Genomic DNA, 19785 nt, shown 5'->3' on the forward strand with positions numbered 1-19785 from the left:
GGGTGAGACTTCCTGGAGAAACTCTAATAAAATAGTCAGATTAGATTAGATTATGATTTCCCAAATCTTCTGTTTCTTTTCTTTAATAATTGATTCCAATATTTTTCCAACAGAAGATGTCAGGCTAATCAGCTAATTTTTGGTCATCTTGCCTGGTGCAGGGCAGGGTGTGAGTAATGAGCCAATTAAACAGACAATTTGAAAATGTGACAATCTTATAAATGCTGTACTCTTAATAAATGAAATGTGGTGTGGGATGCTAGTTTTACCGTATCTAAATAGTACGGTTTATTGACTTCATTGAAGATACTGTGATATTGCATCCAATCCAGTCAATTTACTGATGAACAAATTAAAATTATTCTCAAATCATTTGTTGGCATAGCAAATTGCTACACTTTTAACACTCAGTATGCCCGGCAGTTTTATTGTTTTACACTCTGTATGCCAGGCAGTTTTAATTGTTTAAATGTGATACCGTGCTATATTAATGCAGTTATTATTTACTAAAATACATTGAGCTAGGGGTGAGGTCATGTCTGGGTAGAGAGCTGAGGCAATCCTAACAACCCCACCAGACATGGAATGGATTTGGAGAAAGTCAGGACTTGCACAGTACCAGAGAAATATGACAGAAATGTGATACTTTAACCACCAGACTGGAGTAGTGAAGAAATCAAAATTCAAAAAGGTTCTTGCAAGAGAGATGCAGCTAAACAGTAATGGCAAAAGTAATGGGATAAGGCCAGGGATTAGATCAGAACGTCACTACAAAACAAGATGGACTAAATGGCCTCCACTGATGTGCTAAAATGCCAGGAATAACTGCTTGGAGCTAGTACTGACTTTCAAATGGACACTGCTGTGCCTAGAGGTATCATTATTCCTTCCACATAGGCCTTGCCAGCTTAGACTGCATGATGCAATGCTCTCCACATCACAGTTCTGACAGATTCAGTGTATTCTCCGTTAGAGTCATTAGATGCTAGGTCCTAGATTACTGGTGACATCAGGGGATGAAGCTAGCAGAAGAAAAATACTGACAGCAATAACCATACAATGACAGCATCAGCAATGCCCCATGGGATGGGTACCTGACAATAGCCCTGCTTCTGAACTGTAGACAACCCAAAAGCAGCAGAAACTGGGGTGGGGAGTGGGGGCACCTTTACACTTCAGCTACCTTTTTATTTGGACCATGACTTGCTGGCCAGCACATCGACTGGCTTCGGTCTACAACCTCCTTGGCTCCAGGTAAGAAGGGTCTGAGTAGGAGGTTCTACAATAGCATTTGGTGATGTGATGCACAGTGACAGGATGGGGTAATACTGAGGGAGCACTGCAATGTCAAACAACGTTGTTGTGGTGGTTCAGATTACAGTGAAGACGAGCAGGAAGTCCACGTAGTCAACAATCACCCTTAAAGTTGGCACTTAAAGAAGGACATCCCTCCCCAGGCTGTTGGTGGGATGTTTGTGTTGCAAAATGACCATTATATATTTCAACTTGGGAACAGTCACTGACTTGAAAAATACTCACTGTTAAATTGCAACAGTTATTAATAGCTGTATATGTGGCATAGGCAATAGAAAGGTGGGCATATTCTCTACCTGTTTCGTTCAGCTCATATTTGTGTATAATTGCGTTTGCATTTTCGTCTGTGGCAATTTCTTTCTGCTCTTTTAAGAAGTTCTTGATCTCAGTGATGGTCAAGATCTGGTCCTCTCCTGAGTAGTAGTTAAAGATCTCTTCCAATTCTGGTCGCTGCATCAGAAACTTGCAAAACTCCTCGATCTCATGCTCTTCCAATTTGTTAGTATTGGACTTGTCACATTGCTAAGGAGATAAGAGAGACGCCAGTGAGATATATTCAAGAAACATGGAAAATTCCCTTGACAGCTGCCTCTGTGGGTGCTATTAAATCAAGTTGATGGGGGTATCCTCTGCAGAATAAGCAGTGAAGGTGCAAACTGAGTGAGTGTGTTTCTGTGGAAGGTTACATGAGTGTGAATCAATGTCCGCATTCAGTGAAAAGGGAAACAAATGTGCATGTGCCTGAACGACTGAGACAGTGAGAGTGTGTCCATGTCAATGTTCATCTGGATGAGTGTCAGTGTGTGACTGAGTATGTGGGTGAGCACTTGTGCAAGTGTGAAACAAAAACAAAACCAGAAATTGCTGGAGAAACTCGTCAGGTCTGGCAGCATCTATGAGAAGAAAGCAAGAATTAACATTCAAGTCCAGTGACTGCTTCAGAATAAAAACCAAAAACATTGCGGATGCTGTAAATCAGAAACAAAAACTTCAAGTAGCAAATCTTCAAAGGGACAGAAACAAGCCAAAACAAACAGGATGATGATCGACTGTAGCTACAAAGATACTCCCTATACAGATCAAAAATGGCTCAGCTCACTGAGTTCTGCCAAGCCTTTTTAAATCAATGGTTCAACATTACTGCTATCAGTAATACCCAACATAACAGCCACAACATCCATTATCTACTCTTGACAAAACTCAGAGACTGACTTGTATTTTATTGAAAGCCTTTATCTTTTTGTGATGCACCTCTCAGTTGTGATCGGTGTTTGTGCATAAGTTGTGATGTGGAGGTGCTGGTGTTGGACTGGGGTGCACAAAGTTAAAAACCACACAACACCTGGTTATAGTCCAACAGGTTTGTTTGAAAGTACAAGCTTTTGGAGTGCTGCTCCTTTGACGGGTAACTAGTGGGGCAGTATCATCGGACACAGAATTTATACTAAAAGATCAAAGTGTCATACAGCTGATGTGATGTATTCTACAAACCCAGATTGCTGTTAAGTCTTTAATCACTGAGAACAGGGATGCAGGTTTTGATTGATAATATGTAAATCCCAGAACTTCTTTCAAGTCACAATCCCAAGATAAGTTAAGGTTTTATTAGTATTAAAAAAGGTGACATCTCAGTTCAGACAATGCATTAAAGTTGTGAGGTTAGAGTCTGTCTGTATCCCATTACACATGGCGACACCACCCACCATGTGCACAGTGGGTACTCATGTGACTTGGCCAACGTTGTCTATCTCATAAGTTGCAGGCAAGGATGCCCGAGGCATGGTAGTACATTGGGGAGACCAAGCAGACACTATGACAATGGATGAATGAGCACCTTACAACAATTGCCAGACAGGGATGTTCCCTCCCAGTCGGGGAGGGACATTCGGCCTCAGATCTTCAGGTGACCATCCTCTAAGGCATCTTCAGGATATGCAACAACACAGAGCAGCCGAGCAGAGGCTTATAGCCAAGTTTGGTAGCCATGAGGATGGCATTAAATGTGACCTTGGATTCATGTCACACTACAGGTGACCCCACCACATTATACACTTCATACACTCTCACACAAGCGCTCACACACTCACACTCACACAAAGACTCATGCAGACCCTCTCTCATACACACACACACACACATTCACACTTACATGCACACCTTCTCACAAATATTCCGTCACACACACACACACACACACACACACACACACTCTTCCTCTCTCTCTGTCTTTTGCACACACATATACGCACACACAGGCACACACACACAAGCATACACACACACAGGCACACTCACACATTAGTCTATGGGGGGTATTTGCATTTGCAGATACTTTCTATTTTGTTCAAAAAGCAGACAATCTGCAGGTAGTCAATCCATATGATAGTTTATAAACTCCTACTTTGGAAATAGAACCAGTCTGACTCAAGGCTGGGATACAGACAGACTCTAACCTCACACCTTTAATGCATTGTCTGAGCTGAGATGTCATTTTTTTTTCTACTGACAACCTGGAGTTATCTCAGGACTACAATATGAAAGTAGTTCTGGGATATGCATATTAATCAATCAAAACCTGCATCCCTATTCTGAGTGATTAAAGACTTAACTAGGTTTGTCCAATACATCACATCAGTTGGATGACACTTTTTAAAATATATCTTTATTAAGAAAAAATAGATTTTTAAATATTACAACAAATACAAAACAATGCAATTCAAAACAGTACAAAACTAAACCCAAATAATAAAAAAATTCCCCAACTCACCCTCCTCTACGAATGTATAAACATATATAGAGAAGTATAAAATTAAAAAAAACTAAACTAGCTATTTAACTAAATAAATAAATACCGAACAACAATCAAATAAATAATAATAATTTGGCCCAGCCAAACAAAACACTCGTACATTCACAGTTCCTCCTCCCTGGAATCGTTACAGCTATAGAAAAACCCTTGTTAGTGTGGCAGATAAATCTGTGTCCAGGTATTTCAAAAAGGATTGCCATGTCTTGTAAAAATTCTCAGTTTTGTGGTGTACCATATTTGTGAGAAAATCCAGGGGAATATGCTCCATAACAATCTTCCGCCAACCCGACAGGCCTGGGGGGTTTTCGGATATCCAACCGAGCAAGATATTCTTCCTTGCACAGAATATAAGAATATTGAAAAGTTTTTTCTTATGCGCGTCAGCAGGAAATACATTGGGTAGGCCTAAAAGGAGAGAAATAGGGTCCTTCTCCACCCCTACACCTAAAATCCTCTCCATTGCACCCACCACAGCGCTCCAATATGTTTGAAGCCTGTCACAAGACCAAAGACAATGGGTAAGAGTGCCCGTGCAGACCTTGCACTTGGGACATGCTGAAGATACGCCTGGTTTAAATTTTGACAAACGGTCTGGGGCTAAGTGAACCCTGTGGAGAATCTTCAACTGTAAAGCATGGATCCTATTGCAAATTGATATCTTCCTTGCATTCTCCCAAATACCCTCCCATGCCTCTGAAGAAACTTCAACACCCAGCTCTCTTTCCCACATCTTGCACAGTCGATCAGACTCATCTGAGGTGACATCCCCCAATTGGTGATATAAAGTACTGACAGAGAGTGTCCTCTTAGCCCTCAGTACCCCTCTTTCTATGTCAGATTTGTAGCGATCAGTTAAATGTGTGGTCTTTTTTTGAACCAAGTCCCTAACTTGAAAAAAACGAAAGAGGTCTCTGTTAGGTAACTCGTACTTCCGTACTAACTGATCGAAGGACATCATTACATCTCCCTCAAATAAATCACCCAGGCAAGATATACCCCTAGCTGCCCAACGTTTAAATCCTGAATCTATCATCCCCGATTGAAAACCCGGCATACCCACTAAAGGTGTAAACAAAGACGTTTTGCCAATATTACCTTTCCTCTGCCAAATTGCCCTCATGCTTTAACAGTATTGATGACTATTGGGTTATGGCAATATTCCCTAACTGTCCTCACTTTGTCCAAAAACAGCAAACTGGTAAGGGAGCACCTTGCCTGGGAGACTTCGATATCTAGCCATATTGAAAGAGGGTCCCCACAAACCCAATCACTTACGTAGGTCAAAAGTGAGCTTAATTGGTAATTTTTAATGTCTGGAAGGTCTACTCCCCCCAATCTGTGAGACAACTGCAGTTTGGCTCATTTAATGAGGGGCTGTTTACGGTGCCAGATAAAGGAACTGAACCAACTGTTCAGTCTCCTGAGTGTTTGTTTATTGAAAATCAGGGGGAGCATCCGTATAGGGTATAGCAAACAAGGGAGAATATTCATCTTAATAAGCGCTATCCGACCCAACCATGAGACTGGAAGTGCCTCCCATCTTTGGAGATCTTGTTTAATTTTATCAAATAACTGAGTAAAATTGGCTTTGAACAGCCAATCCAGAACTGGAGTAATGAATGTGCCCAAATACACAAAACCCCCCTGTGACCACCTAAATGGGAATCTATAGTCACTCTCAAGAGCCAACTCTTTCGTAAGACCACCCATAGGCATAGCCTCTGATTTAGCAAAATTAATCTTCTACTCTGAAAAAGCGCCAAACGCGTGAATGCATTGTATCAGGCAAGGCACTGAAACTGCTGGATTTGTCAAGAAAATTAGAACATCATCTGCATATAGCGAGATCTTATGTAATTTTGACCCCACTTCTGGAGCTGATATATTGAGATCCCCACGAATGGCCTCTGCCAATGGTTCCATCACCAATGTAAAAAGTAATGGTGAAAGGGGACAGCCCTGCCGGCTGCCCCTAGAAATATTAAAATTGCTTGATCGTACCCCATTGGTAATGACCGCAGCGAGAGGTACACTGTAGAGAACCCATCTTATGAAAACTTCGCCCAGGCCAAACCGATCTAGAGTATAGAAAAGGTACAGCCACTCAACTCGGTCAAATGTCTTCTCTGCATCTAAAGAAATCACCAATCCCTGTATTGACTGCTGTTGGCATGTTTGAATTACGTTAAGCAGCCTCCTAACATTATTGGAGGATCTGCGACCCTTTATGCAGCCTGTCTGATCCTCTTTAATAATAGAGGGTAACACAGTCTCCAGCCTTAATGCGAGAGCCTTAGAGAGGATCTTAAAGTCCACATTTAAGAGTGAGATGGGCCTGTATGAAGCACAGTCTTCTGGATCCTTCCCTTTTTTAAGGATAAGTGGTCTCTCTCAGAGTTGGTGGGAGACAATAATGACTGTATGAATCATTAAACATATTCAGCATCGGGCCTGACAGAATACTTATAAATTCCTTATAGAATTCACTGGGAAGTCCGTCAGGACCGGGCGCCTTTCCACTCTGAAGCTGCCTCACAGCTTCCTGCACTTCTTGTTCTGATAATGGGGCATTGAGAAAGGACTGTTGTTCTGGAGTCACACCCGGGAGCTTCAGATCTCTAAAAAAGGATTCCATTTTGCCTGCCCCTCCTCACAATTCTCAGACTGATATAACTTAGAGTAGAATCTCTGGAATGCCACATTAATCTTTTTAGAATCACATGTTAGGTTCCCAGACCTTTCCCTAATCGCTGTAATGGTTTGTGCGGCACTTCTCTTTCTGGCAAGGTATGCTAAGTATTTGCCTGCTTGTCACCATGCTCGTATAACCTTTGCTTTGCAAAAGCCAGCTCCTTCTTTGCCGTCTGGGTGAGCACGGAATTTAGTGCAGACCGCAGTGCCGTAATCCTCTGTAGTTTGACCAATGAGGGTCTGTCAAAATAGGCCTTCTTGGCTGCCTTCAACCAAGCTTCAAGGAGACGTTGCTGCTCACCCTTCTGCCGCTTCCTACTGGTGGAATATGAAATAACTAACCCCCTGGAATAAGCTTTGGCAGTTTCCCAGAGAACAGATGAGCTATCAACTGAGCCTATGTTGATGTCTAGGAATGCCCGAAATTCCTGAGAGAAATACTCCACAAACTTACTGTCCATGAGAATAAAGAATTCACCAGTACCTTGAATCCACTGTAACATCCTTAATTTTAACCATGAGGTACACTGGAGCATGATCAGAGATGGCAATATTACCAATCGTACAGGATGCCACCAGATCCAGGGTTACCACAGGGGTCAGAAAAAAATCAATCCTCGTGTGACATCTATGCAGATTGGAGAAAAACGTGAAGTCCCGACCTGGAGGGTGGAGACACCTCCAGACGTCCACCAACCCTAATTCCCCACACAAACCCAATAACTGTTGAGTTTGTGCAGAGGGTATCGAGGGACCTTTAGGCAACCTGTCTACTGTGGGGTCCATGAGGCAGTTAAAATCTCCCCCTATAATGATGTGCTGAGACTTGAGACTTATCAGTTTAGAAAAAGCATCTACGAAGAATTTAAAAGGATGAGGTGGGGGACAATAAACATTTAAAATACCATGTTCTGCCCCATTTATCAAGTCTTTAAGAATTACAAACCTCCCGTATGTGTCTTTAACACATCCAACAATTTAAATGAGAGCTTTTTCCTAACCAATATAACCATTCCCCTGCTTCTGGTATTAAATGATGAAAAATAAACTTGGTCAAAGCCATTCTGCTATAATTTCAGATGCTCCTTGTCATCCAAATGTGTCTCCTGTAACAAAGCAATATCCACCTCATCCTTTCTAAGACTCAAGAGTACCTTCTTCCTCTTAATTGGTGAGTGACTTCCCTTGATATTCCAGGTACCCCATTTAATCAAATCATTAGCCATAATCTTCTGCAATTACATTTAAATTCCAGAGAGGAGGAACCTGAACCACAAATTGCTGAGCCTTAGTGTCGCATGGTCCACGAAATATAAAAAACTACATAAACTAAAACCACTACATTTAACAAACATACAAAATTATTAAAAATAAAAAGCAACAAAAACCAGAAAACAAACCAAAATATAAAACGCCAATAGTGCTAAGTAGAGGAACTCACCCCCTGCCTGGAGGGGGCAACTACCCGTCCCGAACTGCCCATAAATAGGCATCTAACCATCTCAACCACCTTCACTTCTCACAGCTAGAGCCGCATCGCAAGCACAAGCTAAAAAGAATAAACACCCCACAGAATATCAATATGAATAAAAAAAATTCTTTTATAAAAAAAGGGGAATAAATATCCATCCTTTGGTATGTCCTAACTTAGAAATTTAAAATGTACATTTTAACCACTGGCAGACATAGTTTTAACCAAATTATTATCAATAGAGGAAAAAGAAAGGGGGAGAAACAAACCTCCAACCGGGTTTCCTCCATTTCTTTTACAGAATGATAAACGCATACCCAAGCAACAATATTTATATATACTACAACTGTTTAACTTAGGTTAGTTTGTCCACAAAGTCTCTTGCCTTCTCCGATGTGTCAAAGAGATGCATGGATCCATCTAAGGTGATCCGAAGCCCTGCAGGATATCTCGGAGTACTGAATCCCAAGCTCTTTCAGTCTTCTCTTGACACCATCATACCATTTTCGTTTCTGGATCACCGCCGCTGAAAAGTCCTGAAAAAACATGATCTTAGAGCCCTCGTAAATTAGGGCCTTTAGATCCTTCCCCTGGAGTCTGGAAGCCTCCATGACTCTCTCCTTATCCCGGTAATGATGGAACCGCACCAGGAAAGGACGAGGGCGTTGACCCAGACCCGACCTCCGCGCTGTGACCTGGTGAGCCCTCTCTATCTTCAATCCTCTTATGCCAGTCTCCAAGTCAAGGAATTTTGGAAACCAATTTTCAACAAATTCCGCAGGCCGCTCACCTTCCTTACCCTCAGGCAAACTGATGATCCGAATGTTTTTCTCCTGCCCCTGTTTTCAAGATCATTCACTTGGTCACGCAAATTACGAACCTGCATCTTCAGGGCTTGGATCTCTTCCTTGGATGAACTGGCATCAGCTTCCACCACTGTGACCCTGTGCTCCACCTCATCTGACCTCTTCTCCAGGCCTCCCAGCTGCTGCTCATGCTTCTGCAGCATGAGAGAGACTGGAGCCAGCTTCTCTTCAATCTGTTTCCCCAACATCTCGTGAGATTTCGAGAGCTGGTTCACCAGGTCCTGGAGAGTAATCGGCTCCGAGGCTGCTGCAGGCTGAGCTGCAGGCCCGGCCTCAGATGCTGCTCCTCCCTTTTTAGGCATCTCTGGACAGTTGAAAATACAGGTAAGTCAATTTTTAAATGTTTCTTGGGGCTCCGCAATCTTTCCAATGCCCCCGAAAATCCTGATGACGTGGGTTGGGTGGGTTAAAGGACCATCCTGCTCCTGCTGTGATGCGAAGCTCTGCAGTGTGATCTTCTCAGATCGTCGCCATCTTAGATCCCCCAGAAGGGATCCTTTTTAAGTTAACCTTGTTAATCAAACTGAAGAGCAGGTGAATAAAGAAAGGAAGTTCATTCCTCCTCACCTGGGAGGTTGCCAAATTGGAGTATCCCAACTGGAATACACTAGGGAACCTTTTCCAGGGCCTGGTCAGAAAACCACCCTCTTAATCTACTTTCATTCATCAACAAGATGAAGGAAGTGGTCATATACACTGCCACCAATTGGCACATGCTAAAGAATTCAGGGCTTCGTGACTTGACTGTACCAATTGTGAGTGATTCTGCAGTCAACTATAGCCCATGGTGGGGGAACATAAACCCCAGGGGAGGGATCTGAGTCATGGGAGGAGGGTAGTTGGTGGAAAACACAGGGGTTGACTTTCAGTGGGTGTCCCTTCTGGTGCCAGTCCCTACATGCACCAGCTCCTCTGGAAGTCCACAAGTAACCCAGGCAAGTTGATGTTACAATTAATTAGCCCAATCCTGGTGATTGTCCAGATCTTGATGAACTGCTTCAATATCTGAGTTGTCATAAATAGTGGGGGGGGGGGGCTGGGGTCACAGTCTCAGGAAACCTGATAGATCATTTCAGACTGAGATGAGGAAACAGATCTTCATTCAGAGGGTGGTGAACCTGTTGGATTCTCAACTACAGAAGACTTTGAAGATGAGGCCACCGAACATACTTAAGCAAGAAGTGGATAGATTTCTAGAAGCTAAAAGGATAATGGGATACAGGGAGATAGCAGAGCATGGCATTGAGATAGAGGATCAGCCATGATCATGTTAAGTGGTGGAGCGGCCTTCCCCTTAACTCATCCCAGATCCAACCCTCCAAATCGGTACCTGTTCATGACCTGTCCATCTTCCTTCCCACCTATCCGTTCCATTCTCCTCTCCGACCTATGACCTTACCTCCACCTTCATCTACCTACCCACCTACCTTCCCCCCCCAGCCCAACCCTCCTATTTATTTCTCAGCCCCCTTCCCCCCCCCAACTCCTGCAACATTCCTGATGAAGGACTTATGCTCAGTGGTTAGCACTGCTGCCTCACAGCACCAGGGTCCCAGGTTCGATTCCAGCCTCGGGCGACTGTCTGTGTGGAGTTTGCACATTGTCCCCGTGTCTGCGTGGGTTTCCTCCGGGTGCTCCGGTTTCCTCCCACAGTCCAAATAGATGTCCAGGTCAGGTGAATTGTCCATGGTAAATTGCCCATAGTATTAGGTGCATTAGTTCGAGGGAAATGGGTCTGGGTGGGTTACTCTTTAAAGGGTCGGTGTGGACTTATTGGGTCAAAGGCCTGTTTCCACACTGCAGGGAATCTAATCTGATCTAATCTTTCCCCTGTATGCTGATGACAGCCAGCTCTCTCTCACTGCCAGTTCTCTGGACTCCTTCACCTGTTGATAAATGATCAGGTTGCTTATTCAATGTCCATACTTCGCAAGCAGAAATTTTCACCAATTAAATATCAGGAAGACTGAAGTCATTGTTTTCAGTCTTTTCTCCAAATTGGTGAAGTCAGTCTGCCCACATCTGATCCAGAGACAAGCTTCCGAACTCATCCTTGTGATCTCGAAGACAATCTTGTTCCACCTCAGTAACATCACCTGACATCTCCAGTATCAGCTCACTAGCTGTTGAAACCCTCACTCATGCCTCTGTTAGATGAGTTATTTCAACATCTCAACGTTCTCTCACCTCTTTAAAACTGGAGATTTTAAACCCTGATGGAATAGGTTCCTGCTGTGCATTGCATAGGCCTTTTACTCTTAAAAAACATCCAGAAAGACTTGAGCTCCAGTGAAGCTTGCTGTTGAATGCTGCTACCCGTGCAGTAAAAACTGCGAGTGGTGGTCAACACTAACGGGATCGTGCTGTCGAGCCAAAAGGACATTCCACGTGTGGGGAGAGGTGGGTGGGATTCTGTGTGGGTGAGAGTTGGTTAGCTCTGCTGAAAGCAACCCATGTTATGACAGGACCCGGGATACGGAGGAGAGTAAAAAACACAGAAGAAGGCATCCATGCTCTGAAATTATTGAAACTGATCCTGAATTCTAAAGTCCATGAAGATTCCCAAGCAGAGGATGAGATGTTGTCCTTCCAGAGAAACTTCAGAACCAGTATTAGATTCATTCTTAAAAAACAATTTAGTATTGTGAACTGGGTCTCAAAATGACTTGAAGCTCCATATATTAATATTCTGTATTACTGTGTTCTTTGCAGATAGATAAAATACATATGCACTCTGTTTGTTTTAAGTTGACTTTAAATTTGCTAGTTTTAAAATTTAAACCAAACTTTGCAGTGAACTGTCAGCCATCATCGAGCTGGGCGATTCTCCATAGAAGATGTGTTGGGTAGACTGGACGATATTAAGGTGGACAAATCCCCGGGACCGGATGGGATCTATCCCAGGTTGCTGAGGGAGGCGAGAGAGGAAATAGCTGGGGCCCTGACAGATATCTTTGTGGCATCCTTAAATACAGGTGAGTTGCCGGAGGACTGGAGGGTTGCTCATGTTGTCCCCCTGTACAAGAAGGGTAGTAGGGATATTCCGGGTAACTACAGACCAGTGAGCCTGTCGTCAGTGGTGAGGAAGTTCTTAGAGAAGGTACTGAGGGATAAAATGTATTTATATTTGGAAAAGAATGGGCTTATCAGCGATAGGCAACATGGTTTTGTGCGGGGAAGATGGTGCCTTATCAACCTAATAGATTTCTTTGAGGAAGTGATCAAGTTGATGGATGAAGGAAGGGCTGTTGATGTCATAAACATGGAATATAGTAAGGCATTTGATAAGGTTCCCCATGGTAGACTAACGGAGAAAGTGAAGTCACATGGTGTGCAGGGTGTTCTAGCTCGGTGGATAAAGAACTGGTTGAGCAACAGGAGACAGAGTAGTAGTAGTTGAAGGGAGTTTCTTGAAATGGAGAAAGGTGACCAGTGGTGTTCCACAGGGGTCAGTGTTGGGCCACTATTGTTTGTAATATACATAAATGATCTAGAAGAGGGCACTGTTGGTATGATCAGCAAGTTTGCAGATGATACGAAGACTAGGTTAATTCTAGAGTTAAGTATATGGTAAATGGAAGAGCCTTGGGAAAAGTTGATGAGCAGAGCGATCTGGGAGTTCAGCTCCATGTACCCTGAAGGTTGCTGCACAGGTGGATACAGTGGTCAAGAAGGCATATAATATGCTTGCCTTCATCGGACAGGGTATTGAGTATAAGTGCTGGCAGGTCATGTTAAAATTATACGACATTGGTTCGGCCGCATTTAGAATACTGTGTCCCCAGTTCTGGTTGCCACATTACCAAAAAGATGTAGACGCTTTGGAGAGGGTGCAGAGAAGGTTTACGAAGATGCTGCCTGGTATGGAAGGTACTAGCTATGAAGAGAGGTTGAGTAGATAAGGTTTGTTTTCATTAGAAAGAAGGAGATTGAGGGAGGACCTGATTGAGGTCTACAAAATCATGAAGGGTATAGACAGAGTAGATAGAGATGAGCTTTTTCCCAGGGTGAAGGAATTAATAACGAGAGGTCACGCTTTCAAGGTGAGAGGGATATATGTGGCAAGTACTTTACACAGAGGTTGGTAGGTGCCTGGAATGCGTTGCCAGCAGAAGTAGTAGAGGCAGGCACGGTAGATTCACTTAAAATGCATCTGGACAGATGCATGAGTAGGTGGTGAGAAGAGGGATACAAATGCTTAGGAATTGGGCGACAGGTTTAGACAGAGGATTTGGATCGGCTCAGGCTTGGAGGGCCAAAGGGCCTGTTGCTGGGCTGTAAAGTTTCTTTGTTCTTCTTTGTTCTTTGGGACAACCTCTGTGAAGGTCCACTTGCCAACCAGTCAACATTCTCCTCTCATACAGTGTGAGTGTTGGGTGTTTTTTCCCGTAATTTGGGACTTTTGTGAATTGTCCTGATGAGTGCAAGATGAAAACCTTTAACACAGCTCACAATAAAGACCAAGGAAACCATCTGTGTCCCAATCACTAGCTGCAAACTACATGGTAATTTTTACTCGGCTCAGTCTGTGAAAACAATCAGCTTCAAAGAGCAAATTGCACAGCAAACCCTGCAGACATGATAGAAATGACTTGCAAAATCAGTCAGTCTCTCCACGCAGTCACACAGCTCCCTACCTTGAAGAGCTGGTAAGCATATTCATCATCAGCCTCAATGTTGATCATCTTCAGCAGGTTCTTAATCTCTTTGAAACTCATTTTGTTGTCCTTGTTTTTGTCAGCCTTCCGGAGGTATTCATGGATCCAGATAGATTCATGTAAAGGAGATCACTCAAAAATGAGAGGGAGAGATGGACAGGATGAGAGACGCAGACAGAGTTGGCAATTGTGGGGTTGTGGCTGGGGGGACGTGAGGATGGTGGGGGACAGGAAGGAGAGACATACACACATAGAGATCGGCAAGAGAGGGTGAGAACAGACAGGGACGAGAGAAAGCAGGAGAGACAGAAAGCAAGGGGATAGGGGGAGAGAGAAAGAAAGCGAGAGAGATAGTGCAAGAGAGGCACAGACAGAGACACAAATAGATAGTGATACATGGTGGGGGAAGAGAGAGAGAGAGAGAGAGAGAGATGGACACACGCTGCACTTGCACACACAAACACAAAACACAGAAACAAGGAGCAGGACCAGGCTATTCAGCCAATCAGACTTGCTCTGCCATTCCATATCACCATGACTGATTTCCTATCTCAATGCTATATTCCTACATTCTCGGCATTTTCCTTAATGCCTTTAAAATCTGAAAACATATCTATGTTCAGTGGCTTGGCCCACACAGCCTTCTGAAGTCGAAAATTCAACAGGTTCACTACTCTTCAGATGAAGAAATCTTTTCTCATCTCAGTCCGAAATGGTCTACCCCATTTCTTGAGACTCTGGCCCTTGGATGTAGACTCCCATACCAGAGAAGACGTCCTCCCTACATCCAGTGTGTTCAGTGCTATTCGAATTTTACATGTTTCACCCTTCTAAATACAGGCCCAGTCAATCCAATCTCTCTTCCCGGAACAGTATCAGCCCAGTGAATCTCTGCTGCATACCCTCTTTCGTAAATAGAACATAGAACAGGACAGCACAGTACAAGCCCTTCGGCCCTCGATGTTGTGCTGGCCTTTTATCTTACTCTAAGATCAAACTAATCTACATCCCTTTCATTCTACTATCATCCATGTGCCTATCCAAGAGTCACTTAAATATCCTGAATGTATCTGACTTTATTACCACTACGGGCTATGTATTCCATGCACCCAGCACTCTGTGTGTAAAGAACCTCCCTCTGACATCTCCCCTCTACCTTCCTCCAATCACTTTAACATTATGACCTCTCACAGCAGCCATTTCCGCCCTGGGAAAAAGTCTCTGGCTATTCACTCTACTTGTGTCTCTCATCATCTTGTACACATCTATCAAGTCACCTTTCATCCTTCTTCACTCCAATGAGAAAAGCCTTAGCTCCTTCAACCTTTCTCCATAAGACAAGCCCTCCAGTCCAGGCAGCATCTTGGTAAATCTTCTCTGCACCCTCTCGAAAGCTTCCACACCCTTCCTATAATGAGGTGACCAGAACTGAACACAATATTCCAAGTGTGGTCTAACCAGGGCTTTGTGAGGCATGACTTGCCCCTCACAAAGCCATGCTGACTATCTCTAATCAAGCTATGGTTTTCCAAGTAATCATAAATCCAGTCTCTCAGAATTCTCTCCAATAATGTGTTCACCACAGACATAAGACTGACTGGTCTGTAATTCCCAGTGTTATCCCTATTCCCTTACTTGAACAAGGGAACAACATTTGCCATTTTCTAATCGTCTGGCACTACTCCAGTGGACGGTGAGGAAGCAAAGATCATCACAAAGGTGCAGCAATCTCTTTCCTCACTTCCTGTAGTAACCTAGGGAATATCCTGTTCCCCCCCAACGGGGTTTATCCATTCTTATGTTTTTCAAACATTTCAGCACATCCTCCTTCTTGACATCAACTTGGTTAAGCCTATCAGTTTGTTTCACGCTGTCCTCACAAATTACGAGGTTCCTCTCACTAGCAAAGTATTCATAAAGGACCTATCCTACCTCCTCTGACTCCAGGCACAAGTTCCCTCCACTATCCCTGATCAGCCCTACCCTCACTCTGGCTATCCTCTTGTTCCTCACGTTAAGTGTAGACTGCCTTAGGGCTTTCCTTAATCCTACCCGCTAAAGCATTTTCATGCCCCCGTCTCTCAGGTATCTCCTCTCTTAGGTAGGCAGATAAAGGTTGCAGGCGATACTCCAGATGTGGTCTCACCAAGGCCCTGTATCACTGCAGTAAGGTATCTTGACTTCTGAACTCAAGTGCTCTTGCAATGAAAGCCAATATACCATTTACCATCCTAACGGGGTGTGGCAGTTACCTGTCTACAGTCATCTCTTTGTAATCCATACTTCCTAGTATATTCTCATTTATTTATACTCTTACTTCCTGTTCTTTAACAGTGAAGTGTACTATTACTGTGCAACATTGCTAAATGTGTATGTGCCATGTATTTGCCTGCTCAACTTGTGTAAAATGTTCTTGTCTCCCTGACTTCCATAATGCACACAACCCTACCCAGTTTTGTGTCATCTGCAAACTTCCAAAAGTTGGATTTGGTTCCCTCACCCAGGCCATTTAATGTATGGGATATATATGGGTCCCAAGCATTGGTCCTTGCAGGATACCACAAACCACTGTCTGCCACTTGGAAAAAGATAAATTTTTTCCCACTCTACCAATTTTGATCCATGCCAATATATCCTACATGCTTTAATTTTGTCCAATTAACTCTTCTGAGGGGCATCATCTGAAGACTTCTGAATATCCACATTTACCACATCCATTGGTTCTCCCTCATCTACTCTACTAGTTACAGCTTCAAAAAGCTCTCGTAGATACAGCAAGTTTTAAGGAAGATGTAATATCTCAGAAAGCCTGACTGAAAAGTCAGTAAAGAGATTCCCAAGGCAATCTATCAATACATTAAAAACAAGAGGATGACCATGGAGAAGGTAGATGAAGGAGGGAGGCAGAGGATGTGGGTGAGATCCTGAATGAATACTTTGCATCAGTATTCACCCAGGAGAAGTATACGGAGGATAGTGAGATTTGTGTGGAGTATGTTAATATGCTAGGGCATTTTCAGATCAAGAAGAAAGTGGTGTTGGGTCTCTTGAATAGTATTAAGGTGGTAAGTCCCAAGGGCCCAATGGTATCTACCCCAAGTGATTGCAAGAGGTAAGACTGAGCCCTTGACCAAGATCTTTAGTATCCTCGCCAGATACTGGAGAAGTCCCAGAGGACTGGTGAGTAGTTAATGTTGTTCCTCTGTTCAGGAAGGGAAATAGGGATAATGCAGGAAACCATAGACCAGTGAGTCTCACATCAGTGGTCGGGAAGCTATTGGACAGAATACTTAGGGATTGAATTTATGCACATTTGGAAAAGCATGGCCGAATTAGGGGCAGTCAGCATGTCTTTGCGTAGGGCAGATCATGTCTTATTAACTTGATTGAGTTAAAAAAAACACACCAGGTTATAACTTAACAGGTTTATTTGGAAATACAAGTTTTCAGAGTGCTGCTCAGGTAGCTATCTAACAAAGGAGCAGCGCTCTGAATGCTAGTGCCGCCAAATAAATCTGTTGGACTATAACCTGGTGTTGTGTGACCTTTAACTTTGACCATCCCAGTCCAACACCGGCACCTCCATATCATAACTTGACTGAATTTTTCGAGGAGGTGACAAAAGTGATTGATGAGGGTGGAGCAGTGAATGTTTACATGGATGTTAGTAAGGCTTTCAATAAGATGTCTCATGGTAGGCCCCCATCAAAAGATTAAGATGTATGGGATCCACGGTGACTTGGCCGTGCGGGTTCAGAATTGGCTTGCTCATAGAAGGTAGTGGTGGAAGGCTGGTTTGTCAGGCTGGAGGTCCATGACTAGTGGTGTTCCGCAGGGATCCGTATTGGGACCTCTGCTATTTGTAATATACATAAATGACTTGGATGAAAATGTAGATGGGTGGGTTAGTAAGTTTGCAGACAATGCAAAGATTGGATGGATAGTGTAGTTGTCAAAGGATACGGCGGGATATCGATCAGTTGCAGATATAGACGGAAAAATGGCAAATGGAGTTTAATCCGGGTAAGTGTGAGGTGCTGCACTTTGGGAGATCAAATGTTAGGGAAATGTTTACAGTTAATGGCAGCCCCTGAACAGCACTGATGTACAGAAGGATCTTGGAGTTCAAGATCTTGGCTCGCTGGTAGGAAGCAGATGGTTGATGGTGATGGTTGAAGGTTGTTTCTCGGACTGTGGCATGACACAGGGGTCAGTGCTGGGACCTTTTATATTTGTTATTTACAGAAATGATCTGGATGTGAACGTACAAGGCATGATTAGTAAGTTTGCAGATTATATAAAATTAGGAGGTATCGTTGATAGTGAGGAAGGCTATCAGAAATTACAGAGGGATCTTGATCAGGTGGGCTGAGGATTAGCAAATACAATTCAATACAGAGTAGTGTGAGGTGTTACACTTTGGAAAGTCAAACCAAGGTAGGACTTCTACAGTATATGGTAAGGTCCTGAGGAGTGTTGTGGAACAGAGGGACTTAGGAGCACAAATACATAGTTCATTGAAAGCGTCACAGGTTGACAGGGTGGTGAAGAAGGCATTGAGCATGTTGGCTTTCATCAGCTGAGGCATTGAGTGTAGGAGTTGGAACATTATGTTACAGCTGTTTAAGTCATTGGGTAGGCCGCACTTGGAGTATTGTGTACAGTTTTGGTCACTCTGTTATAGGAAAGACACAGTTAAACTGGAAAGAATGCAAAGAAGATTTAGGACGACATTGCCAGCACGAGTAGGCCTTATAGGGAGAGATTGGCCAGGATAGGACTTTATTCCTCAGAACGTAGGAGAGTGAGGGGTGACCTTATTGAGGTGTATAAAATCATGAGGTGTTTAGACAGGATGAATGCATGTTGTCTTTTTCCCAGGGATGGAGAATTGAAAACTAGAGGACATGGGTTTAAGGTGAGAGGGGATAGATTTAAGAAGGACCTGAGGGGCAAACTCTTCATCCAGACAGTGGTGCATATATGGAATGGGCTGCCAGAGAAAGTGGTTGAGGCAGGGTACAACAGCAACATTTTAAAAAAACATTTGGATAGGGACATGGATGGGAAGGGTTTAGGTATGGACCAAATGTGCGCAATTGGAACTAACTGAGTGAACACCATGATCAGCATGGACCAGTTTGGGCTGAAGGACCTGTTTCCATGCTGTAATATTCTATGACTCTAAGTCCGTAGCTCCCTAAAAGTGGGCACGAATATAGACAGGGTGGTAAAGAAAGTGTATGGCATGCTTGCCTTTATTGGTCGGGGAGTTGAGTACAAGAGTCAGGATGTCCTGTTGCAGCTTTATAAGACTTTGGTTAGGCCACATTACAGGAAGGATGTGGAGGCTTTGCAGAAGAGGTTAACCAGGATGCTGCCTGGATTAGAGGGTATGAGCTATAAGGAGAGGATGGAATAATTTGGGTTGTTTTCTCTTAAGTGGCAGAGGCTGAGGGGAGACTTGATAGAAATCTATAAAATTATGTGATGCATAGATAGGGTTGATGGTCAGAATCTTTTTCCCAGAGTTGAAATGTCTAATACTAGGGGGCATGCAATTAAGGTGAGAGGGGAAAGTTCAAAGGAGATGTGAGGGGAAGGTGTTTTATACAGAGAGTGGTAGGAATCAGAATCACACTGCCAGGGATGGTGGTGGAGGCAGATACGATGGGGCACTTAAGGGGCTTTTAGATAAGCTCACCAATATGAAAGGGGTGGGGGGATATGGACCAAGGGCAGGCGGAAGGGATTTGTTTCAATAAACATTTATTGGATTCAAATTCCACCACCTGCTTTAGCAGGATTCGAGTCTGGGTTTTCAGAATCTTATCTGGGTCAATGGATTAATAACCCATTGACAAGACCACTGGGCCATCACCTAGCTTCAGGGTCTGCTTTATGAAGGGTCATTGCCCGTTACCCAGCAAACCCATCCTCAGAGCTCCACAGGGAGATTAATTAGTGATTCCTCAT

General features: G+C 43.5%; 1 protein-coding gene across 1 annotated transcript in view; it reads right to left on the minus strand.

Moving 5' to 3' along the window:
- LOC140465932 (1-phosphatidylinositol 4,5-bisphosphate phosphodiesterase delta-3-like) overlaps nucleotides 1-19785 on the minus strand; it is a 155850-nt gene that overhangs the window by 63686 nt on the left and 72379 nt on the right. Inside the window, exons 4-5 of the mRNA XM_072561913.1 lie at nucleotides 13789-13918; nucleotides 1611-1836 (exon numbers count right to left, since the gene is read on the minus strand). Coding sequence (XP_072418014.1) covers nucleotides 1611-1836; nucleotides 13789-13918 — 356 coding nt within the window. The remainder of the gene's footprint in view (nucleotides 1-1610; nucleotides 1837-13788; nucleotides 13919-19785) is intronic.

Source organism: Chiloscyllium punctatum, chromosome 42 (genome assembly GCF_047496795.1).
Source record: "Chiloscyllium punctatum isolate Juve2018m chromosome 42, sChiPun1.3, whole genome shotgun sequence".
In the NCBI taxonomy this organism is placed as follows: domain Eukaryota; kingdom Metazoa; phylum Chordata; class Chondrichthyes; order Orectolobiformes; family Hemiscylliidae; genus Chiloscyllium; species Chiloscyllium punctatum.